Below are 26,591 nucleotides of genomic sequence, written 5' to 3'. Positions count from 1 at the left end.
ATCAAAAAATTAGATCATATTCAATTATCTTTTGATAATTATTGAACGACTCAATATGTAATTTATGCTTTTAGCTCTATTTGAAATTACAACCCCAAGTTTTCAGCATATTTTCCTTGTACGATCGAGCATATATGAATATTGGCTTATGCCAGCACGATTTTCCAATTGATTTTAATTCAAATCCCATTTGATCGCAATTTTACAAACCTTTGAAGTTTAATTAATTTAATCGGCATATGTTCATTGAGTGCAAAAAAGAATTTAACGACGAAACAATGATCTAAAATTAAAAGGCTGCATTCAATTTGCGATTACCTTCTTTCAAAAAAGATTTTTATAAAAAGTGACATAATTTCCATGAATACACAAGAAACTGCCTCAATTAACAATAATTTTCAGTTTATTCCAACCGAAACTATTCAACAACCTCCTATCGCGGAGACTCCTCAGAAGAAAAAGCACCATAGAAAAGGTGAATACATGAAAAGGTTAGAATCAGAAAATATACAATTAAAGAACGCAATAAGCGAATTTAGCAGCAAAATAAGCATAATTGAATCACAGAACCAAACTCTTATGAAGCAATTAGAGTTTTTCAAAAATTGCCAACTCATGGGGTTAAACTTCAATTCACTACATCAAGAACCAAAGACTGCATGATCCAGAATAATTGGCCTGAGCCATTTTTCTCTTTTAGCTGAAAATTGTTATCTTATTCAAAGGCTCACGTATTCATCGTTTTTTCTAAATAAAGTTGTTATTTCATGATATTATTTTAATATACTTTTTTATCCAAAATAAAGGTACATTCACTATTTTTGACAAAATTTTAAAAATTCATGAGGCTATAAATCATCATAGAACTAGATGAATAAAGTATATATTCCAGTTGTATTGATACCATGATATTAAACACCATCTGAACAATTGATGATTCTCTTACAGTATATGAAATTTTCTAGTTCTTCAGCAGATATATTAGATAATTTTTAAAAGTCTTATTTTTCAATTTTAATGCTGTGAAGCATATTTAATTATAATAGAAATGCGTTTGAAGATGTTAAAATGAGGTGTTAATTTCCAATTATTTCAATTCCAAAAAATGGCCCAGTAAAATGGATTCTCTTTGTATTCAAGATAATAACAGTTTATCATAGAATATAATTATATACATTTTAGAAAAAGTTACTAGAGAATTGAAGAAATGCTGAAATTTGAAGATTTTTTTTGTTACGTTTCTGCAATAAATGCAACCATTTAGATTTATTTATCAAATTTACTACTCAATATCCTACTAATCTTTGCAAATATTCAAAAACGGGAAAGACATTATAATAATTCTTGGAAAAACATGAATTCATTAGAAAATAATAATATATCATGACATAGTTAGTATTTTAAAGCAAATTAGATTGATAATTATTTTTTGGCGCAAATTTTCTTCTCAATTTTTTGACATCATATTCAATTTATCGCGCCAAGCTTTAACTTCATTTTTCAACATTGCTTGGCCAACAATGAATTCTGTCACTGATGGACAGCAAAACATTGATCAGCCAACTATTGTGTTAGAGGCTTATCCCACAAACTCGCCATTAAGTCGGGAATCTCATGTTCAATTACCAATTGAGGAAGCGTCAGGGGCCCTAATTGAGTACGAGAATGAACAATCGCAAATTCATGAAGAAGAACAATTGCAAACCCAGGAAGAGGAAGATTTTGCCGAAATCATCAATAACAATCTTTCTCACTTCCCAATGGAATTTGCTATGGAAATGATAAAGAAGATTTACCAGGAAAAAAGTCAAAGTGAAGAAACTCTTTCTCAACTTTACCAAGGATTGTCAAAGCTTATGGGAGACGACAAAATTTATGAATCATTTCTTAATGAATATCTAACAATAAAGCATAAGCAAATGAAATCGGAGCAAGCTGCTCGTGCAAGAGAAGGAAAATACAAAAAAAAACCATAGATATGATGGTTTTGCTCAAAGATTGCATCCTACTCAAAATGAAACTCCAAAAGAAAAGGAAAATCCGAATCCTGACATTGTTCAGTTAGATTTAAGTAAATGCACAATGTTACAGAAGGAGATCTTGAAGGACATCGCCAAAAATCTTGCACTCCCAGATCCAGCAAGAAGATTTGAAGATGCTACTTATGAATATGCAAATGCATTGAAGTTTCATTCCCCAACTTCACAAGAAATTACCCATAATATTTTCGGAATTCCAGGATATTCTTCATTACAAAGGCATTTCCGCAAAAAAACGGCAGGTATTAAGGCCGCACTAGAAGAAGCAGACATTATGAAGCTTATTGAGCTTCTTTCTTTTCCTACAAATGTAAATGGTGAAAAAATATATGGAACTATAGCTATTGATGCTGTTAAAGTTGATGAATGGCCACCAAATGTCAACAAACAAGTATTTAACAATATATTTGCGTTTTATTTCATGCCTCTGAACTGTGATGCAAAAAAGATACTTGTTGCAACTGTTCCATATTTTCATGGAAAGTGTACTGAAGAAATCAGACAAGATGTAGATAAAGTTCTAGAAAGTCTTAAGAAAGTATTCATTATTCCATATGTCTGCACCGATGGAGATTCTGGTTATCGTGATTTTCAAAAGAAAACTTTCGAAGAACTTCCGCTTGAAGATTTTGCTGAGTGTTTACGTGTTGTCGAAAGTAAAATTAATGCAGGAGAAACGTTTTTTATAACAGACGTAATACATTACGCAAAAAATAGGCGTACAATGTTGATTTTTTACAATGGAGTCCTTGTTATGTCTCCAATTGATGATACGTATGTCATTAGTATCGAATCAATCCTCTCATGCTATGATTGTGGCGATGCACTTCATGACTTTGGAAAAAATGCTTCAATGAATGATGAATATCCGATAGCATTATTTTCCATTCCTGTTATGGCTTCCTGTTTCTTTGGCGGTAAGTATGGAGAAGGAATTTACTTGGCATCAGTTGCATTTTGGCTCGAAGCGATCCGCAATCCGTGTCTCGATCAAGCATCTCGCTTATGTATGCTGAGAATTGCATATTTAATCAACTTGAAGTATTACAAATTTCTCGTTGAAAATCAACTTCCAAATGGAACTAGGCATGCCGGAAGAAAAAGAGCAAACGGAAAAAGATATTTCTTTGCTCCAGTTGAAGCATTGGAAAGAGCTTTGCAAAGTATTCTGGTTTTATACTACGAACTCGCAAGGAATCCCAATTTGAACTTTAGCAGAATGACGACCATGAGCCTAGAACACTTATTTGGCTTAATCCGTCTAGCTTGCTGCCATCGTGATACTCATGATATGATGTTGTCCAAATTTGCGGAACTCTTATTGATGCAATGCACCTACAAGAATTCAATGTTTCACATGAGAAAGACCAACTTTGGATCCTAACGTACATAACGTCCATATAGTTTTGGCAGAGAACGATGAAGAGATAGTGAGAATTGTTGATAATGTTCTTGGAATTGTCGGATTCGGCATTGATTATTCACATTTCTTATTGGATATTAGTACATTTATGCATTATCTTACGCAATTATACAGACATGCAGCCATTTTCAAGATTTCGAAGCCCGGAACACTCTCAAAGAGAGGTGCAATGATTTCTGTAAGATACGTCCATGCAAAGAAAGAAGCAAAGGCAGAATCAGAACAAAACGACAAAAATACTCTCAAAAATTACCCCGATCAAGAAGAATTTGATGCTCTTGAAGAAGAGGACTTCCAATATGAATACGAGGAAGAGCAAGAGGATTCTTCAGCCGAAAATCATTTGTAATTTTTGTTAAAAATCAAATCTACTGACCTTATTGTAATAAATAATATTTATTTATGAATGCAGACTACAATACTTTTTAACTATTCTTTAATGTTGCTTCCTATAAAATATGAAAATTTTCATTTCTCACCAAAACAGTTTACTTTGTATGCAATATGATATATTATAGATGTTTGGTTAAAGAATCAGTAAATTTTTTGGATATTTCATTTTTCTTAAAATACACTCAGAATATGAGATATAAAAGATATATTTTGGAAGTTCTTTGTATTAGATGAAATGTTTACATATTATATAAGCTATTTACCGATTTAAAATTGCTGTAATTCCATTATTTAGTGAAATATTCGTTTTTGCATTGTAATTTAAGGGTGCGCCCGGGAGGATCATGTAAACTTCAGAATTTAGAACCTTAATTTTTAAGCAATTACTTGGTACCTAAATAGGTAGTAAAACTCTAAAAATATCAAAAAGTACAACTTGGCTCCATAATAATCCTGTCATGGTGGCAGTTTGTATTCCCTAGTATTTTCCTCTTGAATCTCTTTTTCTGTCGAAATTAAATTCAAATCTCAGAAGTAGAAGTGAATAATCGACTTATTGCTGCTATTATACGAATAAACAAATCCATTATATTATTTTTATTTACATAATATCTGTTTGAAGTTCATAATTCTATAAATTTTTCTTCAAAAACATTACAATCTTGATAGTTTTGATACTGTTTAATAGGTTTTTGGCACCTTATCTAGTAATTACAACGTATCGAGTCGATCTGAACTTAATTTTCGGAAATTGAAAATATTTATCATAAGTAAAATCTGATTTGAAATTTATGTTTAATTACTATATTTTGCATAATCCTAAGTAGCTTTTGTAAAAATTCATCAAAAAAAATTTTAACGTGCTTTAATTTTTTATTTTTTAAAATAATACATATTATTATAGAACTAGAATATTTACAAATTTTACTGCTTTCAAAAATTTAATCCTCCTCCTCTCAAATAAACGTACATCCAGGGGGCCTGTTTTTTGCAAAAAATAAAATTTCATTTTTTTATGCTTAAAAAGTCAGAATTTTTATTTGCTTCTGGGATATATGATGACTATATCAGACGCCCATTCTTTTTGATACTCAACATTAAACATAAAACTTAGCCGTTAAGGCTCTTCTGAAAATATTTTTTTTTCGAAAAATTTGCGAAAAAAATCAAAAAATTAAAAAATCCCCGAATCTGCAGGGATTTTAAAAAATTCTTTTTAGTAAAACTTAAGGATATTGTATCAGTAGGGCTGTACAAAATCGAGAAAAACATCGCCGTGCGGTAATATAGGGTCAAAAAAATCGCGCCTCGGCGGCTCCGCCGCCTCGGCACTATTAAGTGCGCATTATATTTAATATGTCCTTCTTCTTTTTTTCTTTTTTCTTCTTCTTCTTTTCCTTTCCTTCTTCCTCTCCTTCCTCTTCTTTCCTTCTCCTTCTCTTTTTACAACAACGTCGAAGATCTTCGAATTTGATTGTTGGAAAAGCATCTATTTCAGATAAAGGATGCCTTTCTCACAGTCAACATACGAGGGTCCTGGCTGAAACATTCTCAAAAAGCCTGAGATGGTAATTCTCTGATCACTCATAGCTGGGCAGGTAGTCATTGCTGACAATACCTGTCTTTATGCATGCACGCTTTCATGTATATGGGTTTACACTATCAATTCGCAAAGTTGTTCCGAATTCTTCCAAAATGGAAGGACCCGAAACAACTTTGCTTGTTAACGATACAGACGCATTACTTTGCATTGATACTGTGCTGAGTTGTGTAGAAAGTTTGATTAGAGTTGTTTTGTTCTGGTATCTCTCATCTTCTGATGAGAGAAATCAAAGCAACACAACTCTAATGAGTTTGTTTTCACTCATTTGTATGTAGGTTTTTAGTTCGATTGGAGCTGCTTCATAATGAGATCTCTCATCAATTGATGAGGGAGATCATAACAAAGCAGCTCTAATGTATATGCTCGTATTAACCGGGTTGTAATGCGTTGTAACGTCAGCTTGTAGTTTGTTTGGGGCCACTTCACATTGAGATGAGAAGAAATGATTAAAGGACTCTGAAAGGCTTTGGCCGTTGATGTTGTAATCGCATTACTTGGAACTAGCTGGATGCTAAGCTGTGTAGAATGTTCGATTAGAGCTGTTTTGATATGATTTTTCTCATCATAAGTTAGTATCCCTATCTTCAGTACTGTGGCACTGCGTTCCACCGTACCCAAGATAACGGTTTGACACTTTACAAAACCACTAACGTATATTTTACAACAGAACCATAACACCAACTTAACCTTAAATATTCACTAACGACTTCACTAACGAATTCACTACCATCCTCACTAAATAAAAAATAACCTTATTTTATTTATTTTCCAACTTTTTTATTTCATTGTAAAGGCATGTCTGACTACATTTACTATGACTCTTTCCCAGAACGTTTCCGTGAACTATTCAAAACTCAAGTAAAACTGAGGAACATGCATTTTAACAAAGACAGACCCATTGACGATGAAAGAAACCCTGAATATATTACAATCCCATATGACGCAAAGTTCATTGCATACATTCCTTATGGTCGCAGAGGAACGAAAACTATTTCAACAAAGAACAAAAATTATTTCTGGAGCGATGAAGAAAATTGCCTTATCTACATAAATGCATACTTAAATAAAGCTACATATTGTACAAAAGAAGGTTGGACTGGATTTGAGCTCTACATATACGACGACGATGGAAACAGACGTTGTGTATACCCATACGATAATATGTACCATTGTTTTCATCAAGCATTAAACGAATACATAGTCAGTAAGGGTCTCATTCCTGTTGAGTAGATATGCTTTATTTTTGTTCTGTCATTTATATAAAAATAAACGTTCTCACTAACGACTTCACTAACGTTCTCACTAACGTACACACTAACGTTCACACTAACGTTCTCACTTACAAAAGTATTGCAACTCCTCCCATTGCTGTGCTTCACATAACAGCTCATAATCTTCTGACTCACTTTCTTCTTCATATAGGTCAAAATCACTGTCAAAATAAATGTTAGTAAGTTTTGACAAAGCTAATGAAACACGCTTACCGTTTGTATCATATGCTTGTATAAACTTTCCATTATGTTTACTATCATAAACGCTCAAACTAACTTTACCCTTTCTCCCTCGTATCTGATAGAATGTATTTTCACGAGCAACGAAGAACAAATTCTTGAACTCATGACCGTTGTAGTTTGTTATCTCAATAGTTTTCGTCATTTATATAAAAATAAAATAAAAAATAAACTTAAAAATTAATGATATCACCACCCTCACGCGTATGAAAACATAGCACAAAAATAAATTTAGGTGAAGTGGTGAGATCTCACCTCTTTTTTCACCCTGTTGAATTCATTGCTTTATAACTCTCTTCCTTTCTCCAACTCTTCTAACTTCTTCCTAAGTTTAGCAATGTTGTCCTCATGAAGTTTAATCTTTCTCAAAATTCCTTCTTTATCTAATGGTTGCTTTATCTTTCTAAACTGAACTCTACCATCTTTCATTTGATGAATGTAAAAACCTTCTGGAATAGTTCCTGATTTAATGTATTCTACCAAAAACTTTTGTTTCATTGCTTCAGTGACTTTAGTCGTCATTTCAATCAAATAAAAATTTTAATATTAAATAAAAATAACGTTATTTTTTCAGTAAGGAAACGCAGGAGTTTTACGATTTATTTGAGGAGTAGGTTCTGGTTTAAATGTTGGAGTCGGTTTAGGAGTTGACTTTTGAACAGGAGTTTGTACTTCCATAGGTTCAGGAGTCATTGAAGGTGTTGTTTGTGAAGGCGTTGGTTTTGGCGAAGGTGTCGGAGTTTGTTTAACTTCAGCTACTTCAGTATTATTTACAACATTTGCTTTATTTCTTTTCAACATCATAACTGCTACTGCTGTAGCTAGCAAACCTAGTGGGAGACCATATCTTATATAAGGACTTGACCAAATGCTATTTTTGACAGGAGCTGGTGGAACACCTAACCTTGGTGAGACTGCTCTTTGCCACTGTGCAGCTCGTAAGAAATATTCAATAGGTGCTCCATAATCGTTTGGTAAAGTTTGTTTCATAGATGGTGAAGGTTCACGAGAGCTTGATGAAGAACTCATTTATAAGCTTTAAAAATAAACGTTCATCCTTTATTCCTCACTGTCGTCAGCTGCTAAGTTATAGTCATCTAATCTTATTATTGGTATGCCTGACTGTCTTACTTGTATGGCAAAGCAACAATCCCTCATAAATCCAATAAGTGGCTTTGGTACGTTTTCAGTTGCTAGTTCAATAGGTCCTTTAACAGACAATTTGTATGTTATTGGAGCAGTAGATGTTTGACCTTGCTGGAAGCAAAAGTCCACTTCTGTTGGAAAACCACATAAGAAATGTGTGTTGTCATAGCTATCCCATTTATGTTCCACACTACCATCATCCACCAATGACCTCATAACATCTTCATTAAATCCAATCATATCATTGTTTGTATTGCAAGCGTTCGCAACCATTTCATAAAATACAGGTCCATATGATTTTTCAGGTTCTGCAGGCATATTTCCATAAGCTCCCATGGAAAGCTGAAGATATTTAAACTTAGGGTTCTCAAAATTAACATAATAGTTGTCTTTCTTTCTAAATAGTGCCCAAATACTTTTAACATTAATAGGCGTATAAGCTGCTGTAAATGTTGCACTTGAACTATCTGTATTCTTTGAGAATGAACCGTCCATAGGAATCCAATCCATAACTTTAACAGGAAAACATAAAGCCTCGTTTGTATAATGTTCTACAAGTTCTGTATAAATGTTAGGGTCTAAAGAGAATGACTTTGGATGAATGAAACATTCATTAAAATCCATCTTTGTTCGAAATAGTTGCTGGGTTACAGTTGTAATAGTAACTGTTCCACTAGCTTCTACTGCCTTCGTTATCATAGTGAATGGTTCATTCCATGGAACAAATTTATTTGTCGGTGGATTTGAATCTGAAGCAAATGCAACTTTAAGAGTTGGATTGAAAGCAATGATATCATTTACAGATATAGATGTGCATTGTAAGGCGTCGCTACTGAACTTTACTTTAAGCTGAATGTTTCCTGCAAAAGCTGGAATAAATCGAATAGCTTCTAATGGTAAAAACTTTCTAACAGGAATTCTTAAACGAAGCTTAAAATCAAATGATTTTCCTGCTGTAATTGGACCACTAACAATTTGTCCTGTTCTGCATGTTCCCAAATGACTCCATACATCTTCATGTCGAGTCTTTGAGAAAACATCTACTTTCTTTATTTGTTCGGTAGTTTGTGAGTTTGAAGTTATATATGCTTCTTCTCTTGCGTTGTCTTGAGAATATACGATACGACCATTTGCAAGGATTTGATATCCAGCAACTGCATAGAAAGCGTCATCGAAACCAATCCAAAATCCTGGTGGGTTTGTTTTATTGGAACCTGAACCAATTTCTTTATCTGCAATAAATTGACCTTCCATTTTATACGTAATGAATGTATTGTAAAGGTCCAACATATTTTCACCAGGAGGTGAGAGATTGAATGTTACCCATGTGTTATCTTTAGCAGTTCCAGGTTGTGATGGAATCTTTGCGTCAGAATATTTTCTATTAGTGTCACCAATTTGAACTGCATTGTCTATGATATCGAAATATGAGCGAATCTGATGAATATGCTCTGCTGGAGTAAATTCGTTTAACTGTTCGTTCTGCATGTATTTACTTCAGATAAAAATATCTATTTACTTCATTATTCTCACTCTTCTTCTTGGCATTCGTGGTGGAAGTTGTTTCTTGACATTTTCAATGAACTGTACATTCTCTTTTGTCTCAACTTCTTTCACTGGCGGGTCAGGGTTCTTTGACTCGGTTTGTTTTTCAATGAAATTCACGAACTTTGCAATAAGCTCTTGGTTCGTTATTGAAAGTACATCTGGCTTCTTTTCTTCTGGTTCTTTGGTGGCTCAGTTTGAACAGAAGGTTTTATATGGGCTTCGTGGACTTCACCCTTGCCATGCACCTTAATGTTGTCGCTTTCTGCATTCGCTAATGGAACCTTTCTTTTTCTTACATATATTTTACCATCTTTACTCTGACTTACGTAATAGAAAGGATGTTGTATTCCTCTGGCGTCATTTAATATAATAGACTCTCGTTCTGATTTTGACAAGCTCATTTTACATCGGTTAAAGTTTTAATTTTGTTTTTTATCTGCAGTCAAATGACTCAGACAAGCCCTACGGACAAGACCCAAGGGGTCATAGATGTTGAAGCATTGAAGAAAGAAATTCGTGAGCAAATTTTATCCGAACTGAAGGAACAAAAACAAGAACAAAAGCCAGAGAGACCAAAGAGAAAACTTAGTGAAAAACAACTTGCTGCATTAGCTGCTGGAAGACAAAAGAACCCACGTTTGCTGGCAAAGAAAGCTAGAGAAGAAGCAAAAGCAAAGGAAGAACAAAAAGCTAAAGAAGCTGAAGCAAAGAAAGAGTAAATGGTTTATTTTTATCGGAACTAAATGTATAGACAAATACCTTTATCTGTTGCGTTCAGTAGTGAAAACCCTGACGTCAAAATAAAGGGGAACAGAGTAACGTTTAAGTTTCCAACAGACTGGATTGTGAACATAAATGAAGAGAAGTACATTGGCATAACATCTATGTATATAACACGTGCTTTCAGAAAGGTTGACTTTATACTTCAAGTCGAGATAGAAAATGACGAACAGTCTTTAAGCGCCCAAAACATTCACATATACAAATACTTTAAAGACGATACAACATTGCTTCAATGTATGACTTCATTTAATGAGATGTTCGAGAAAAAGTTCAACATTGAAGTACAAACTTTACAGCCTTTACGTGAGTTTCTTGCACAACTGAAGGAAGAAGGTAGTCGGCCACAACTTATAGACTTTCATTATGAATTTAATGAAAATGAAGATGGAACTCATGACTGTCAATTCATTGTATTCTCACCATTCAATGAAGTCGCTAAAGAGAAAGAAAATCCATTACGTATAAGATTTCAAATCTCTGAACCAAGTGATGATTTCAAGAATGTTTTCAATTATGATGCAATGCTTCCGAGGAAAAATGAATTTTCAAAGATTGTAACACCTGGCATTTGGGATAGAAAGCAAGCTATATTATATTCAAACTTAAGTAAGGGAGTTGAAAATGAGTTCATTGGTCATACAAGAACTTCACCACTTCCTAACCCTAAATACTATAAATTAACTGGCTTCAATCGTGAGTTTTGGATAGACATGTTCTCCACTCATGACCATAACTGCCCAGTGTTCTTACCTCCAGACCATAAGGACTGTCTCTACATTGAAGCACAACTCTTAAACTCTACCATCGCAGTATTGTAAAATCTACGCTAGCTTTATTTTTATCACGAATGACCTCATTGCTGACAAAAATAAATGACCTCAGAACTTCAACTTACGAATAAAGCTTGTTTTAGTCGTTATTGAGAAGTTAAACTTCTCTTCAAAGCAAGGTTGACATGACTTACATAAGTCAAATCCAATCTCTTGACCGTCATAAAGTGCTTTATAAAGTTTCATGACACTGAACTCAGAGTCTTTGTCAAATTTCCTTGCGGAACCATTAAACCTTTATCTTCATTGTAATAGCATTGTATAGCTTCAGGAAACATTTCATTAGCGGTTAAAGCAATAACATCTTGCTTCACGCCTTTCATTCTGCAGTGAAATGCAACTTCATTTAAATCGTTAGTGAGTAAGTCTATGTAGGTCTTCTTTCCACAAAATATTGACTTGTATGCTAAACTTTGTTTTCCAGGTGTTATTTCTGCGAAGTCGCTATGAAACTGACCAAGGTTTTTACCAATGAGAACTCTTCCATAACGTTTCTCAAACTCTTCAGCTAAACGAGGGATATCTTCATTGTAGAGATGCATACTGTCGGTATCGCTATAAAAGATGTCCATTCCTAAGTCTTCAGCAGTACAGAATACTTCACACATTATTCTCTTCGACATAGATAGAATGTTAACACCAAGTGGACAGAAGTTAAAGTGTCTGCAAATGCTTTTCGTTAGCTTGAAAATAGTTTTATCTGAACCATCCAAACCTTCGAACTTCACTATATGGTTGTAATTTCTTATAGCATATCTTATAGCATCTTTGTCATCTACTATGGTTATTTTTGACTCAATAGGAGATAAAATGGTTTTGCCATAAATGCTGTTCAGAATGAGTTTATAATTTCTTGTAATGGGTTTTCTTCTTTCTTATACTTTAACCTTAACTCAAACAATTTCTTAACTTCATCTCTTATTCTCAAATCTCTGTTTCCATCGTAATAGTATCCTTGCAACACTTCACATTTGACACCTTGATATTTTATGAGGTCTTGTAATGTTATATGGTCAACATACATTAAACAGCAAGTGTTTTGAACTTCTGGGAACGTTAAGTTCTGGATTTAGTTCAGGGTCACAAACTATTAAAGGAAAGTGTCTATGTATTCCAATCTCTGTTATCTTAATGAGAACAAAGAAGCCTGACATAAACTTTTCACCAATGGGTTCCTTTTGGTCGTCATCGAATAAATGTCTCATGAGATACTCTGTGCTTAACATCTCATCCTTCATAACCTTTGGAATTCCTTCTAAAGTATAAATCTTGCTATAGCGGATGGATATAATGAAACAGCGTCGAAGTCAGCAATGAGTTTCTTTCGCTCTTTTGTTTCATGTTATCTGACAACATACATCTTCCACCTTGAATACATCTCGAAATAAATTCTCTTGGTTTATTTGAGAGGTCATATAAATTTCCATTCGGGAAGTACACTCTGTTCTCAAATAATTTGTTAGCAATAGAACAAATACTAACGTAGTCATAAACGTTTAAATCAAACTCTTTCAATAAGTCATTGCGGAACTTTACAAAACCTTCTCTTAAAATTCTTACATCTTGTTTGCAGTAAAACGTGCTATATTTTTCTAAGTCGAAGTGGTTCTCATCTATTCTGCAACCTTTGATGGAATCTATGTTCTTCATGAATTTCTGCATCCTTACAAACTTACATGCTTCAGAAATGACACCAGTTCTGTTGTCATTTGCTAACAAACACTGCTGTAGTAGTTATATGGAAATACTTCTTTCGGTCCTGTTTGTAAGTTAAACATAGCAGGAAATAGTTTAAGCTTCTTATTTATAACACTGTAAGAGTCTTTTATAATAATTGCCCGTCCTTTATATAAACCAGTTATTTGCATTGTTCGTGAACCTTTAATGATGGGAGTTCCTTTCACTTCTGTCATGTGTCTTAAGATGAAGTTTATATCATAACTGAGGTTATGGAAATATATTAAACTCTTGTCAGGAAGTCGCTCCAAAAATTCTGTTGCACAGTTTCTGACCCCAAATGCTTTCACTCACTGAACCATCTTCACTGTCGTAACATATGTTAAAAGCTTTATGAAAGCCATCGGTACTGCACTCAAAGTCAGCAAAGAAAACGTGCTCAGGAATGAACTTGCACTTATTTTATTACTTCTTTTGACTCTGCTTTCTTCTTCAGTTGTACACAATACTTTGGAGCATATGTCAAATCTTTAAATGGTGCAAGGTTCTGTTTATATAAGTCAGTCGTATATGTGAAAAGTTCTCCATAAGAAATAGGTTCGAAATATTTGCACTCCCACAATGTTTTCATAACATCCATAACGGTGTTGTTCTATCATAACGAACTACATATTTGTTCTCTCTCTTTGTATAAATCTTCATCTGTTTCTCAATGTTCATTCCACCACAAGCTTTGAGAATTTCTTTATAGTTTCGAATGAAGTATGTTGTCATTGGTAATCTTTCATTTAGCATGTAGTGGTGTTCAACAAGAAGTAAGTCAATAGTTCGAGCAGTTTCACATTCTTTTGGTATGTAGTGAATTATTCTGTTATCTTTGGAGTTGTCGAAATAACCAATGGTAACATTAAATGCTATACCAGTTGCGTCAGAAATTTCTTGTACTTTACTTTGAGGAAAGTCTCTAACACGAATGACTTCTCTCATGTGGTCAATAGTTTCTTCATTTACTCCAGCCTGAATGCAAGCATAAACGAAACAATTGTCTTCTGTCATAAGTGTTGCAGTTCTTTTGTTCAGTTCATTGAAGATTTGGTAGCGTTCAAGATTTATAGGTAATGTGCAAAGATACTTCCAGAACTGACCGCTTCTCTTCTTATAAAACTTCTTTTCACCAAGGATTTCATTCCAGAAGTCATCTATATCTTGTTTATCTCCTGTTTGTTTAAGTCTGTTCAATAATCTTTTCTGTCTTTCTGTCAGTGTGCTTTCATCTCTATATGGTCGCTTCTGTGGCTTTCCTTTCTTTACATCTGACATCGTTAAGCCTTCATATTCTGTTAAATCATACATCTTTATTTCAGTAAGATTCTTTATGTTTGTCAAGAAGAAGTCATAGTGCATTTCAACAATACCTGCAGCATTTGCTTCTATCTCTGATATAAAGTTCTCCTTCAAGAGCTGATGTAGTAATGTTTCCAATATTATTGAGGTTTAACGTAGAACATTCATACTTTCCACCAAGTTTATAACATACCATCCATCTCTGTTGTGAGTTTATTTTAATCTTCTCTAAGAGTCTCATGAAAACCTTACCGAAATGTTTGTGTAAGTAGTCTCTGTTTGGTTCATCTAAAGCTTCGATGTTAAAGTCAATGAGTCTATTGCCTGACTTCACATTTCTCTTCCTATTCTCTTCATCTTTCTTTAACCATCTCTCACCTTCTTTTGGTTTGTCGTCAATGGAACGAATGACATCGTTAGCTTTGCGAACTTGTTCTATAGCATTTTTAAACATCTCTCTTCTCTGTTGTTTCAGTGTGTCATCTCTCTTTCGTGTTTCACCAACGTTTGAGTTCGTAAGTTCAAACATCTCTTGACGAACATCATGAGAAAGAGCTTTACGAGTATGACCAACGTTCGCATTTGTTATGTCAAACATCTCACGCCTTACTTCATGAGGTATTGAACGTCTATGATATAAGTCAATAGCAACGTCATTTAAAGGAAATGCTCTTGCATTTATGAACTCATGAATTCTATCATAAGTTATTTCACCATTGTAGTCATTGAGGATGTCAGCGAGTGCTTTTTTGTTTGTCGCGTAATGTTTTGCAACATCTATGTTAGCTTCTGTAAGAAGTTGTTTTATTTCCGAGTGTTCTAACTTAGACAACTTCCGATACATCTTTAGTAGGAAATAAAAAAATATTTTTTTGAAAAAATTAGATTAGATTTTTTTTAAGTTATTTTTCAAAATAATTTAATATTTTTATTTTAATGAAACACATGCAAGATTGCAAGTTCTTTTCATACAATGCTCTCGCTACTGCCATCAAGAATGAGTTCAATGGTGCTTCAAACGTTAATGTTATCTTTAACAAGAAGTTTGTGAAAGAATCTAAGTTTGGTCAGTATGTCAGACCATTAGCTATTGTCATTGACCGCAAACGTTATACTTCACAAGAGTTAGCAGTAGTTTTGAAACAAAAGGGTTTCTTCGTGAATGTCAAAGATACTCATTATACTGTCATAAAGAACTCTAACATTGACTTCTTCAGTATTGCTATGAATCTTTCCGAACAGAAAGAATATAAGAAGGGTGAAACAAATGTGAAATATTATCCTTCATCTCTGAAGACAATAACGAACAAAGATGTTATACAGAAATTCTTACCAAAGGTTGAAGAAGCTTCTATTGACATTGACGAAGAAAGTGAAATGGTTGAAGAAATTGACCCTGACGTCATTTAAGCAAAAATATATTTTTTTATTCTTCCTCTTTGAAGTTATCGAAATATTCTGTTATTTTTTCCTTCAGTAATGGTAAGTCTTCTTTGAATGTAAGTATTGTGCAACCTTTGATGTCATAGTGTGTTTGAGGAAGAGTACTTTTGACAATTTCCTTTATTTGCTCATTCGGTGTCATTGAAATCGGTAAGTTTTCACGATAGAACCAGTTTCTGTCAGATTTGTAAATCTTAGCAAGGTCATAAAAGCTCTTGTTGTTTCTTCTGACTAAATGCAACATAACCATATCTTTATCTTCTTCTTTCTCCAACTCTTCAGTATATATCATATACTTATAACTCTTTTCCTTTCCTTTTGGTACTGAACGTGGTATTCTTTTCTGTATGCTTTTGTCTTTGGATTCAATGACTTCATCTTTTGCTTGAAGTTTCTTTTCCATCTCTCCACGTTCTGCTTTATATAGTTCATCTAACATCATGAAAATATAACAAGCATAACGAGGTGAAGCCCACATTGCTACAGCATTTACTAAAAGTCTATGAACATAATATCCTTTCAAACCAGGTGCCAAATTCTTGCGATTTTCGAATGGAATCTCTTCTCTCGGTTTTCCGAGGGAAGCAATCATATGAGGAAATTCTTCTAAAAGTTCTTTTGTCTGTTGGTTTTCAAACCAATGATATGCTTGCTTTGTAGAACGAAGAGCATTCATTATACTTTGCATTTGGTACATGTCATCTTTGACCGAACGAATGAGGCGAAGTTGTTTGTTATATTGTATGTATTCATATTCTTCATTTATGGCTTCATGAACGATAGCAGTTGTTGTGTTCTCTGATGTTGACATTACTGTCTTTACATACAAAATAAAAAAATAAATAAAAATAAAACTAACTTTATTTTCTGACTTTCACAAAAGACCAAAAATAAACGCTTTACATGTATTTTTCAGCAACTTCGTCAAATAATTTTATAGCTTTATCTATCTCATCTACTTCAAACGTTTCTTTACCTTTCATGGGAGCACCATACATTTTCTCAAAAACTTCAAGCAGTTCTGTTTCAGCAGCTCTCATATCATTAACGAACACAACCTTGACTCTATTGACTGTACTGTCATATCTTTGAGTTATATTATATGTTCTTCCTATCTTATATCTCTTTGTATTGAAGTCCTTCGGTTTCTGAACGATGTAAAGTAAGCCTTCACTGCAACGTTCTGAGTCGAATGAACCATATGTTATGAAGTTATATCCAACAACTGGGTCAACCATAACAAAACTATTGGTATAAGACTTTTGTCTATAAGATATGCTCTTGTTCCATGAAATGCTACTGATATCATAAGCTCAGGATTTCTTGTCAAAATTTTCTGAGTTGAAGCATTTCTAACCCAGTCGTTTGTTTTCTTTCCAGATGGAGATATAATGTCTGACAAAGAATATTTGTTGTATTTCTTTGAGTATCTTACGTTTAAATCACCTATTCTAACCACTTTGGTGTCATTGTCTATCTTTCTAACTGTTTCAAACTCAATGTTTGTCATTACTGTCTTTACATACAAAATAAAAATTTTTCTTAGAAAAAAATTAGCGTTATTTTTTTATCTTAAGGAAAATTCATGATTTTTGTTGCTGAATTCAATAAAAATATATTTTAGGTGAAGAGGTGAGATCTCACCTCTTTTCTCACCTAATTTTTCACCCAGTTATTTTATAAGCGTTTTACATGGTAAACGTTATTTTTTAAATTTTGTGAAAACTCAACGGTTTGACACATGCCCTAAAAATTATTTTACTCAGAATTTTGTTGCTGAATTCAATAAAAATATATTTTAGGTGAAGAGGTGAGATTTCACCAGTTTTCTCACCTAATTTTTCACCCCAGTTATTTTATAAGCGTTTTACATGAATTGTACGATGTATATTTGAAATTCTAAACAATTTCGTAGCTTCTATTTCTTCTGTCAGTATGTCAAAAGTTTTAACAATGCCGAAAGTTTCTTTATACTCTTCTTGACGTCAGATAGAAGGAAATCGTCAGCTGTTGGATAGTTTTTGTTCAGAAATGCTAACATGTCCATTTTATCTTCTGCTGGTTTCTCTACTTCTTTCTTTAAGTCAGCATAGTCGTTTCTCATACGTTCTATCTCTTTTAGTGAGTAGTTATATTTCCTCATTGCTGCTTTACATTTTGAACATTGCGGATTCATTTTTGCGTTATACATTGAAATTTGACCTGCTAGAACAACTAAGGCGTCAATGGTTTTCTTTAACTCAAAAGTTGTTGGTTTTATTTGTCCATTCCATATTTTACATCTTTTATCTTTATCTCTTATCTGCCACACACATTCAGCAACTAATGAAACAAAGTTATCGTCTTAAACTCCTCAGATTTATATATGTCAGAAATGTTTTTATAAACCATGTCGCAATCTTTGTTCATAACTTTATGGTTGCAATGATATCCTAGAAACTCATAGTTTACTTTACGTATGAACTTCTTTATTTCTACTGAGTCAGTTGGTTTCACTTCTATTTCATCGAATTCATGAATAGTGAGCTTTTGTTGTTGGATTTCAGGCAATTTGGGTAAATGGTCAATAATGTCCTGCATGTCATAAAGATACTGTTCATTTGTTTCATCTTTCGCACTACAGTCTAAATTACTTGTTAAAAGTTCTTGCTTAATTCTTTGTATTTCTGTCTCAAAAGTATATGAAGAAGGAATGAAGCTTTTCATCTCTACCAACATAGATGTAGGATTCATGACTAGCGAGTTTGGTGCTGTAGTTGTTTGAATTGTTGTAGAACCTATTGTTGAAATCATATCTTTACATACAAGATAAAAAAATAAATAAAAATAAAACTAACTTTATTTTTTCTATCTTAAGGAAATTCATGAAAATTCACGAGAAAGCAAAAGCAATCTGAGCCGCTAAGCGGTGAGAAAACAGGTGAGAAAACAGGTGAAAAAGGAGGTGAGAAATTAGGTGAAATCTCACCTCTTCACCTAAAATATATTTTTGTCTGATTTACATCTAATGAAAAAGTTTAGAAGAATTTTCTTATTCTTTCTGGCATATTTTTGTATTTCCAGTACTCCCGCTCTAATGGTCCCAGATGTGTTGGCTTCGACTCTCTCAAGTTCTTAGATGGTATAACATCTTCAACGCCTCCTTCATATCTTACTTTATAAGTGTCATCGTTTGTGTTATAGCCAAGTATTTCAATAACCACTCCTCGCTTTGCTTCGTCAATGGTTTCAGCAAGTTTGCCATTACTACTTTCGACTAATTTATGACGAGGGTAAAACGCTATGGAGTCGTCAGCAGCTTTTATAAGATATCCATTACCTTGCGTAGAGTCTACGATATAATAATTTCGACTTAACCTTAAACGTTTCTTTGTCAATGGTTTGTCGTCAAGAACTACACGAACTTTTGTACCAGGAATGAGGGTAAATTGTGTTGAATTTCTGATATTTTGTGTTTGACTTCGTTTCTTTTGTATATACTTTTCTTCTTGTTGTTGTGTCATTGAATTTGGTGTATGTCCTGTTGTAGAATGTGTTGAGGAATTATATACTTCGAGAAAATGTTTCATTGTTTCTTCGGTAAAGTCTCGCTCTTGATTTAAATCTCTGAGCGTTCTTATGAAGCGGTTTATGATGCCGAGTATGTTATGGTTATGGTCTTCAGTAGTGTAGTGAGTTATGTTATGCTTAATGAGAAAATCTGTGATTTCATTGCTGAGGTATGCACTGTCTTGGTCTGATGTTAAAGTACTTGGGCTATGTTCTGCTACAAACTTTTGTAAAACTCTTAACACTTCACGAGTTCCTTTATTCCTCATTATATACGCAAAAGCTTTGCGAGTGTTAACATTAATGAAGAAGGAATGGTTTATGTCCTCCTTTTCTGCTTTGAATGAGAGTGTCAAATTGGTATGCGTCAGGAGTGTTGGAGTAAATTGGTAAAAAGTAGTCGTAAGGGTTTATTTTTGTTTGATGTACAACATTTTTGTCAAAGAACTTTTTCACTTCAGCTCTGTTAGTAAATCCCCAACTTTTTGCTGCTTCATTGAACTTCTTAAATGACCTCCATGGATGTTGTTCGAATACTTCTTTCAAGCTCATTTATGTAAAGTTAAAGAGTTTAACCAACTCGTATCCAAGCGTGCATTGTTATATCATATAATCTTTTCCATTACCTGCTGGGTCTGTAATACCAGCTACAACATGTGTATGATTTCCTGCAGTTCCACAGAAAATACCTGTGCTAACATCTTTGGGGTCATCTGAGATATCATATCTATTCATTCCCCATCTATCCGAACCCGCTGCAAGATTTATATAACCTCTTTTTGTTATTGAATGTGAATGGTTTCCTTCCACAGATGTTCTTCCACTGAACCTATGCATATGTGAAGGAAGGTTTTCAATACCTATTTTCTTTGAACCTCCCATCTTCATTGACTGCGTATTAGTGTAGAATGGAAAACTGTCAACTATTTCATACCATCTACCACCAAATAAAGTGTTTGGATTTATTGGATTCATAGACGTATAAACAGCTCCTATAGGATATATTAAATCATATATGCTCATAACTCTATAAACATATTCTAAAGAACTTATGTCATTAAATACCATTTGGAATGTATCTCCCGGATGAAATGTTGCATTTGTTCCACTTTTATAATGTAATGTTAGTTCAATAGAATTATCCAAGAAAAATTCAAAAGTATCTGGTTGAAGACCTCTAACAAATTCAAATGGAGTTGCTGGTTCACCATTTATAATTTCTGTTGTAAATGTCATTGTATCTGGTTTCGAAAATTTCTTTGTTAGTTCTGCATCCACATAAGTTTTATCTGCTTTTTTATCTAACATTGCTGGTAGTTCATGTGTTTCAAAGTTTCTGACATGACCTTCAATGTTCATACATTTACTATTTAAGGAGTTTAGTGTATCTTTTACGCTTGTACTTGGATTCTCTAAAGGTGCACTTGAACCAAGGGTATAGTTCAATATTATGTCGTCTGCTCTAACAGTAGTGAAGGATTTATGTGTATGGTTCTTGTCGGCTTTACTGTCTAATGTAGCTTGAAGTTCATTTATATCGGAGATGTTGTGTTTATGAGATTTCAAAACTTTGTTCATTGCTTCGAGTTCAACTTTGTCAGCTTTACTTTTAATAGCATCTTCAAACGTTATTTTTGCCTTAACTCTCAAAGTAAATCTTGGTTCAACTAATACACCTTTAACAGAAAGTAGAGGCATAAATTTCATCGTTATAACAAATGCTTCTGGTGCTTTACCCGTGTCATACTGTACAGTACAGCTTATGTCATAACCTTTAGCACGAATGTATTTATATCTTCTTTCATTTAACATTTTTGTCTTCGCTTCATCACTTCGTGTTAAATATCCATGGTAGTCCGTTATAATCTGTTCGTCTGAAGTTATATAATGAACGTGGTTCTTGACTTTATCACTCAGAGCTAAAAGCTCATTTTTGTCTGCTTTTTCGGCTAATTTCTCATTAACATCATTCACTTCTAATTCAACTCTTCCGCCAGAACTCTTATTATCATTAATCTTTTTCATTAATTCGGTAATTACGTCATAAAGACTATATTCTGTTTTCGGTTTTGTAAATAATGAGTCAAAATTTCTTTTCATCATTACATCGCTGACATTAATGATATCACCAATTCCTTTTTCATTTATTCTCTTCATTAATTCTGCAATAATGACGAATATATAATCTGTTAATTTATTCTCTTCATCGAGGGTTATAGAATGTTTTGAAATTGAATCATTAACTCCTCTAAATAAATCAATAACTTCAGGATACACGTTTTTAATGTCTCGAATAACCCGACCAGTATCCTGTTGTTCATGTTCTTCGTTCCCGTCGTTACGTGGTTTTATATCTCTAACCATCATCAACGCAGCCATAACCGGAGGGTTTGTTGCTATCTGTTCGAAAATCTGACCGTTATGTATGGTATATCTAAATAATTTCTTTGTGTTTGTTAAAACATTTGAAACAAGTCTTTTAAAACCATCTACAAAATTTCCTGTTTCACCTAATGTTCTTGCAGCATTTACAAGCTCACCCATTCCCGCTTTTGACCCCAAAAACGTCCATATTGCATTTATTTCACTCTGTATAGTTGTCCATTCAGCGAAACTAACACCCGCATTCGCTAAGCTGAAAATGAAATTCAGTGGATCGAACTTAATTCCACCTTCTTTTTCAATTTCAACGAACTCACTAACATGAGATTTTAAGTATTCTTTCGTTAAAATTGTTTTCCCCGATGTTATGTCATTAACGAAACTATCACCGTCAAAAGTTAACGAATTCAATTTCGTCGTTGATGCTTTTATTTCATACACCGCTTTATTGATAGTTTTTGGCTCACCTTCTTTAGAAGCATATGAAACATTAATGAATGAATTATATGTATTCGTGAATGAATTAAAATCAATGATTTTCATTAATGACGCCTTTAATGATTCATTTACTGTCGAATCCCTTAAAGTAATTAATGAACTGTCATTTATGAAAGGTACACTGCAAACCGTCGAGTTTGGATCAAATGCTGTAGTTGGTGCAGGAATATTAATGATATAAGTCATTAAATCATTAAGTGACGTAAATAATGTTGTCGTTTTTGATTTAATTTCTTTAGCATCTGTTATATATGGTAATTTTATTTCTGTAGTTTCTGAATTAAAGATATTCGCTAAAATGTTTTGTAAACTGTTTTGAACAGCTGTGTAAACCGTTGAATCCGGAACTCTTACGATTTCACCGTCCTTAATAAAAGGCATTGCACATGGTGTAGTGCTTGGGTCAAATCTTTCGGGATTATAATTCAACATATATTCTAACGCTTCATATACAGACTTATATACTGTTGTGTCGTTCTTCATGACAACTTCACCATTTACAATGAATGGCATAGTACATGGAGTTAAAATAGGGTCAAACTTTTCATAGTCCTTCCATGTTATGTATTTCTCGGTATTTCCATCACTGATAACAATATATTTGTCAGTAAGTGTGAGAGAGTATTGACCAAAATATAAACGTTTAGCTCTGTCAGCTTCATACGCATATGCAGCTATACTCATATTTTAATGAGAATAAAATGTTGTTCTATTTGCAAAGTACAGACCCAAACGAATACGGGACAGTAAAGCTACAAACAAACTTAGGTCTACAGAATGAGGCGCTTGCATTCAGAATGGTTGACTTCAATACTATCGCTTCATTCGTTATAACAGATGAAACAGATTTCATGGAGCTTGAAATAGATGGAAAGAAGCACGAAATAAGATTTCACAATAATGTAGAATATAAGATGGAAACATTAGCTGGAGTGTTAAATGCTCTCATAAATACTACAATAAACAAGGATAACGAAGAAAACTTAATGAATGTTAAACTTATTGCAGGAGTTTTGAAGTTCAGTTATGCGAAGGAGTTTAAGATACCAAGAATGAGTCATAGAGTACAACTTCTTTTGGGAGCATACCATATGACATTTCCTTTGAAAAGTGTTGACAAAACGATTGAGATGAAATCTGTTCCATACGTATGTTATGGTAATTGTTTGTACATTGAGTCTAAAATAGCTAATGTCACAGGTATTTCAGGAGTTAATAGTAAAGGTTCAGTAGAATATAAATCCTTCTGTTATGCAGTCAATTCAATGTTCATTCCAAACGTTCCTGTCATAGCAACTCATTTAGGTAAATGGGTTCGCATTAGTCCTCATAATTTGAAAGACATGCAATTCAGACTTGTTGACTTTCAAGGAGAGCCTGTAGAACTGAAGGCACCAGTGCGAATGACTGTTGAAGTTGACTTTTTAGAAAATATTAAATGCAACAGCTTACAAGAGAACTCAGAGCTAAAAATATAAAGTATGAATGTTATGTATTAGGTCATGAACTTTGGTTGTTGCTGTTTGATGAAACAAATGAGTTAGTTATGTCAGTCAAGAGAACAGAAAAATATTGTGTTAGTGAAAACTGCACCAAGTCAATAAGATTAGGTTTGCATTATGAAGATGAGTTCGATACTGTTGAAGAAGTTTTGGATAGATATTACAAATTGCTAACTTGAAATTTTTTGACTGACGGCGCAAAGCGCCAAGATGGGCTCAAAGAGCCCTCCTGACTGCTTTAATTTACTAAAACATATTTCAAACAAAGCTTATAGTAAGTAGATAGTTTTGTATACTCGTTCGAATATTTATACTTAAACTCAACTCCTGTAGTTCCTGGTGTTTCAATGATGCGGATGTTACCTATTTTCATGAATATTGGCGTTTGACCACAGCATTCGATTTCAGGGTCGAGATAGTCAATGACACATTGCTTTCCTGTTATTCGTGATATAACATTTTCAAGGTCCTCCTTTGTTAGAATTATTTGGTTCTTACTTATAAGATTTATCAAAAGCTTCTTATCGTCTTTGAGTAAAATTGTTTGGTATAACTGAAGAAGGTAATGGTCTACGTTATCTGAAGGATTTGTTTGAACATTTATGTAAGGGTTGTCGTTGGCTTCTCTTGAAAGAATTTGGTCCAGTGGTGGATACTCTAACTTAACATCTGATGTAGCGTTAGCGTTTGAAGCTGTGTTTAAATTCACGGATTTCAGCTCTGGTTCTTTTTCTTTCAAACACTCTGAACTATAGTTCTTTATGACAATATTGTTTGTCGTTCGTGAGTCAACATTTGATGTTGGTTCAATTGGAACATTAACGGCACCAGCTAAGATGGATTTGCTTCTCATTTCATATAGAATAAAAACCTTTTATATGTATGAAATGAACAATATACTCGACAAGGGTTTGAATGTAAAGCTAACGAATGAAAATATTGTTGAATTCACTGAGACAGGAGCTGTGTATAAAGATGTAGAACTACTGAACAAAAGAGCAAAGGGAAGAAGCAGGAATATGAACAAAGGGTGGAAGCCTATAAAAATTTATGTCAATGATGGCTCAGGAGGTTCAAACATAAAGTATGCAGAAAGTTATAGAGTTTATGCTCTCAAAGGTGAAAAGCCTTCATTTAAGAACAGCTATTCTAACGCATATCCTCAAAAGCTAACGGATGGGGAAGTGGATGATATGAATGACAGCAAAAATATTAACAGAAATGGCGACAGAGATGCATGGAATTTGTTTACCATCAGTCAATTGAAGGTTAAACTTTAAAACAATGTTGGTCGTTCCCATGGAATATTTTTGACTTTAATGGTATTAGTCATGATATGAATCTCAAGGTATGAACGAGGAGAGATGAGAGACTTATATGCTTCCCAAATTTCTTCAAAAGGTAATGTTATACCTGACTGTTTCCAAATGAGTTCAATATCATAACGTGAGAAACCTTGAAAGATAACGAAGTCAGTTATGAGACGTTTTATGTTTAAAGCAAGAAAACGCCATGTTTGCATAAGTATTGCTACAGTTAAATGGTAATGTCTGACTTTAGTTATGATGTTAGCTAATGGTGAGTCAGGCTTTGACACTAAACCTTTTCCGGCGAAGTCGTCACAAACGAGCAGAGTGTTTGAAGGATACTTTTTGAAGGGGTATTTTGAAAGTTTTGATAGAATGTAGTTTGTCAGTCGTTTCATATCGTAAACTCCTGAGTACTGACGTAAGTGGTGTTTGTCAATAATTCTTTCCATCTCTTCTGAAGTCTTTTGCATTCCTGACTGTATGAACTCTACAATAGCATAATATTTTCTCTTACGTCGAATGTAACGTTGAAGAAATTCAATGAGTTCACTGTCTGGAACTTTAACGACAGATGCTTGAACTTTACTCATAAATGTTTTCGCTGTTGAGTCCATAGAGTCTGAAGTTGCTGATATAATGATTTGGTCATAGTAAGAGTCGTTTCCTAAACGCTCTGTTATGAGTATATGACGAATGAGGTTAAATGTCTTACCTGAACCCATCTTTCCACAATAGAAATACACACCATTTGAACAGAACTCATAATCTTTGCTGAAAGGAAGAATGAGAGAAGAGTTAAGTTTGTCTGTAGTTTCATTCATGTCTTCATCTACGTCATGTATTAAATGCTTCATTTTATCTCCATTAAAAATGCAAGTCAGAAATATTCAGAACATAGCACCGAGTCTAACTGACAAGAGTATAAAGATATACTATGAACACGTTATGATGAAACCTACCAAAATTCAAGAAAGTCAGTATACTTATGAATATCCAAGACACTGGGTAGAGTATGTAGGAGGTGAGAAAGCTATTGAAATCAGACAGGTTCGAAGTATTCCAGCAGGAAGAACAATATTATTGAAGAACTTTAATGTTTTGAGATATAATGATGAAACAAAGAAGCAAGATAGTTTCCCTGTTGCTGTGTATGTGAACTTAGATACAGGAGATGACATGAAAGTTTTTAACACAAAGCTTCAAACGGTAGTGAAAGAACAACTATAGGAAGGACACCCATTACCTTCAGAAGTTACCATAGCATATAATTTTGAAACAAACTCAATAGATTTTAAAGTCATCTCTGCAAAGAAGTCAGGATTTACATTTAATGAAGCAGATGTATATTCAAATGAAAACTTCAAAGCTATTGCATGGTTAGATAATGACGATTGCTTTAAGAAAATATTTAAATTCAGTGACTCAAAGATGTCAATAGATGACCTTCGTGGAATGTTACCATCGACGTTTACAGTGAAGGTTCAGCAGGATTGCTTACAAGATTGTCAATTGGTGGCGTTTGGTCTCGTGAGAACATTGTTATAAAATCCAGTATAAGTGAATTTGCTGAAGAATCTATATTATGTCTTTCAAACTATATGTATTCGCCG

At 33.6% G+C, this 26,591-nt stretch overlaps 19 protein-coding genes and 7 pseudogenes across 26 annotated transcripts, besides 5 other annotated features; 9 read left to right on the top strand and 17 right to left on the bottom strand.

Moving 5' to 3' along the window:
• Positions 1-799: 799 nt before the first annotated feature.
• Positions 800-1,201: a mobile genetic element.
• A 319-nt stretch (positions 1,202-1,520) lies between these two features.
• TVAGG3_0913360 (uncharacterized protein) lies at positions 1,521-1,976 on the top strand (the record flags this gene model as incomplete). Its single annotated transcript, XM_001301843.1, has 1 exon — positions 1,521-1,976. The coding sequence occupies one exon, from the start codon at positions 1,521-1,523 to the stop codon at positions 1,974-1,976; it is 456 nt and encodes a 151-aa protein (XP_001301844.1).
• Positions 1,977-2,082: 106 nt separating this feature from the next.
• TVAGG3_0913340 (uncharacterized protein) lies at positions 2,083-3,423 on the top strand (the record flags this gene model as incomplete). The annotated part of the gene is made up of 1 exon (XM_001301842.1): positions 2,083-3,423. One exon carries the CDS (start codon positions 2,083-2,085, stop codon positions 3,421-3,423), a length of 1,341 nt encoding a protein of 446 aa, XP_001301843.1.
• A 127-nt stretch (positions 3,424-3,550) lies between these two features.
• TVAGG3_0913350 (uncharacterized protein) lies at positions 3,551-3,811 on the top strand (the record flags this gene model as incomplete). The annotated part of the gene is made up of 1 exon (XM_001301841.1): positions 3,551-3,811. The coding sequence occupies one exon, from the start codon at positions 3,551-3,553 to the stop codon at positions 3,809-3,811; it is 261 nt and encodes an 86-aa protein (XP_001301842.1).
• Positions 3,812-4,181: 370 nt separating this feature from the next.
• Positions 4,182-5,099: a mobile genetic element.
• Positions 5,100-5,148: 49 nt separating this feature from the next.
• Positions 5,149-5,300: a mobile genetic element.
• Positions 5,301-5,632: 332 nt separating this feature from the next.
• Positions 5,633-5,892: a mobile genetic element.
• A 133-nt stretch (positions 5,893-6,025) lies between these two features.
• Positions 6,026-26,591: part of a mobile genetic element that runs on past the window's edge.
• TVAGG3_0913300 (uncharacterized protein) lies at positions 6,254-6,688 on the top strand (the record flags this gene model as incomplete). Its single annotated transcript, XM_001299284.2, has 1 exon — positions 6,254-6,688. One exon carries the CDS (start codon positions 6,254-6,256, stop codon positions 6,686-6,688), a length of 435 nt encoding a protein of 144 aa, XP_001299285.2.
• Positions 6,794-7,114, bottom strand: TVAGG3_0913290 (uncharacterized protein; the record flags this gene model as incomplete). Its single annotated transcript, XM_001301839.1, has 1 exon — positions 6,794-7,114. The coding sequence occupies one exon, from the start codon at positions 7,112-7,114 to the stop codon at positions 6,794-6,796; it is 321 nt and encodes a 106-aa protein (XP_001301840.1).
• Positions 7,255-7,491, bottom strand: TVAGG3_0913280 (uncharacterized protein; the record flags this gene model as incomplete). The annotated part of the gene is made up of 1 exon (XM_001301838.1): positions 7,255-7,491. One exon carries the CDS (start codon positions 7,489-7,491, stop codon positions 7,255-7,257), a length of 237 nt encoding a protein of 78 aa, XP_001301839.1.
• Positions 7,739-7,998, bottom strand: TVAGG3_0913270 (repellent protein 1 family; the record flags this gene model as incomplete). Its single annotated transcript, XM_051251907.1, has 1 exon — positions 7,739-7,998. A coding segment is annotated over one exon (260 nt), but the record flags the coding sequence as incomplete, so codon positions are not given.
• On the bottom strand, positions 8,029-8,625 carry TVAGG3_0913260 (uncharacterized protein; the record flags this gene model as incomplete). Its single annotated transcript, XM_051251906.1, has 1 exon — positions 8,029-8,625. One exon carries the CDS (start codon positions 8,623-8,625, stop codon positions 8,029-8,031), a length of 597 nt encoding a protein of 198 aa, XP_051077480.1.
• TVAGG3_0913250 (uncharacterized protein) lies at positions 9,120-9,603 on the bottom strand (the record flags this gene model as incomplete). The annotated part of the gene is made up of 1 exon (XM_051251905.1): positions 9,120-9,603. A coding segment is annotated over one exon (484 nt), but the record flags the coding sequence as incomplete, so codon positions are not given.
• TVAGG3_0913240 lies at positions 9,634-10,064 on the bottom strand (annotated as a pseudogene). The gene has a single exon. A coding segment is annotated over exon 1 (431 nt).
• TVAGG3_0913230 (uncharacterized protein) lies at positions 10,110-10,382 on the top strand (the record flags this gene model as incomplete). The annotated part of the gene is made up of 1 exon (XM_051251904.1): positions 10,110-10,382. One exon carries the CDS (start codon positions 10,110-10,112, stop codon positions 10,380-10,382), a length of 273 nt encoding a protein of 90 aa, XP_051077478.1.
• On the top strand, positions 10,701-11,264 carry TVAGG3_0913220 (uncharacterized protein; the record flags this gene model as incomplete). Its single annotated transcript, XM_051251903.1, has 1 exon — positions 10,701-11,264. The coding sequence occupies one exon, from the start codon at positions 10,701-10,703 to the stop codon at positions 11,262-11,264; it is 564 nt and encodes a 187-aa protein (XP_051077477.1).
• TVAGG3_0913210 lies at positions 12,953-14,357 on the bottom strand (annotated as a pseudogene). The gene has a single exon. A coding segment is annotated over exon 1 (1,405 nt).
• On the bottom strand, positions 14,680-15,141 carry TVAGG3_0913200 (organellar and viral DNA polymerase type B; the record flags this gene model as incomplete). The annotated part of the gene is made up of 1 exon (XM_001296890.2): positions 14,680-15,141. A coding segment is annotated over one exon (462 nt), but the record flags the coding sequence as incomplete, so codon positions are not given.
• Positions 15,234-15,707, top strand: TVAGG3_0913190 (uncharacterized protein; the record flags this gene model as incomplete). Its single annotated transcript, XM_051251902.1, has 1 exon — positions 15,234-15,707. The coding sequence occupies one exon, from the start codon at positions 15,234-15,236 to the stop codon at positions 15,705-15,707; it is 474 nt and encodes a 157-aa protein (XP_051077476.1).
• Positions 15,724-15,990, bottom strand: TVAGG3_0913180 (uncharacterized protein; the record flags this gene model as incomplete). The annotated part of the gene is made up of 1 exon (XM_051251901.1): positions 15,724-15,990. The coding sequence occupies one exon, from the start codon at positions 15,988-15,990 to the stop codon at positions 15,724-15,726; it is 267 nt and encodes an 88-aa protein (XP_051077475.1).
• On the bottom strand, positions 16,044-16,475 carry TVAGG3_0913170 (annotated as a pseudogene). The gene has a single exon. A coding segment is annotated over exon 1 (432 nt).
• On the bottom strand, positions 16,852-17,250 carry TVAGG3_0913160 (annotated as a pseudogene). The gene has a single exon. A coding segment is annotated over exon 1 (399 nt).
• Positions 17,623-18,458, bottom strand: TVAGG3_0913150 (annotated as a pseudogene). The gene has a single exon. A coding segment is annotated over exon 1 (836 nt).
• On the bottom strand, positions 18,758-19,309 carry TVAGG3_0913140 (integrase core domain containing protein family; the record flags this gene model as incomplete). The annotated part of the gene is made up of 1 exon (XM_051251900.1): positions 18,758-19,309. One exon carries the CDS (start codon positions 19,307-19,309, stop codon positions 18,758-18,760), a length of 552 nt encoding a protein of 183 aa, XP_051077474.1.
• TVAGG3_0913130 lies at positions 19,861-20,867 on the bottom strand (annotated as a pseudogene). Its single transcript has one exon. A coding segment is annotated over exon 1 (1,007 nt).
• Positions 21,264-22,682, bottom strand: TVAGG3_0913120 (uncharacterized protein; the record flags this gene model as incomplete). The annotated part of the gene is made up of 1 exon (XM_051251899.1): positions 21,264-22,682. A coding segment is annotated over one exon (1,419 nt), but the record flags the coding sequence as incomplete, so codon positions are not given.
• Positions 22,871-23,647, top strand: TVAGG3_0913110 (uncharacterized protein; the record flags this gene model as incomplete). Its single annotated transcript, XM_051251898.1, has 1 exon — positions 22,871-23,647. One exon carries the CDS (start codon positions 22,871-22,873, stop codon positions 23,645-23,647), a length of 777 nt encoding a protein of 258 aa, XP_051077472.1.
• Positions 23,910-24,524, bottom strand: TVAGG3_0913100 (uncharacterized protein; the record flags this gene model as incomplete). The annotated part of the gene is made up of 1 exon (XM_051251897.1): positions 23,910-24,524. The coding sequence occupies one exon, from the start codon at positions 24,522-24,524 to the stop codon at positions 23,910-23,912; it is 615 nt and encodes a 204-aa protein (XP_051077471.1).
• TVAGG3_0913090 (protein of unknown function, DUF4106 family) lies at positions 24,948-25,835 on the bottom strand (the record flags this gene model as incomplete). The annotated part of the gene is made up of 1 exon (XM_051251896.1): positions 24,948-25,835. One exon carries the CDS (start codon positions 25,833-25,835, stop codon positions 24,948-24,950), a length of 888 nt encoding a protein of 295 aa, XP_051077470.1.
• On the top strand, positions 25,927-26,526 carry TVAGG3_0913080 (annotated as a pseudogene). The gene has a single exon. A coding segment is annotated over exon 1 (600 nt).

This window comes from Trichomonas vaginalis, chromosome I (assembly GCF_026262505.1).
Source record: "Trichomonas vaginalis G3 chromosome I, whole genome shotgun sequence".
NCBI classification, from domain to species: domain Eukaryota; phylum Parabasalia; order Trichomonadida; family Trichomonadidae; genus Trichomonas; species Trichomonas vaginalis.
The sequence above is the reverse complement of the archived record's forward strand: the minus strand, read 5'-3'. Positions and strand labels throughout refer to the sequence as shown.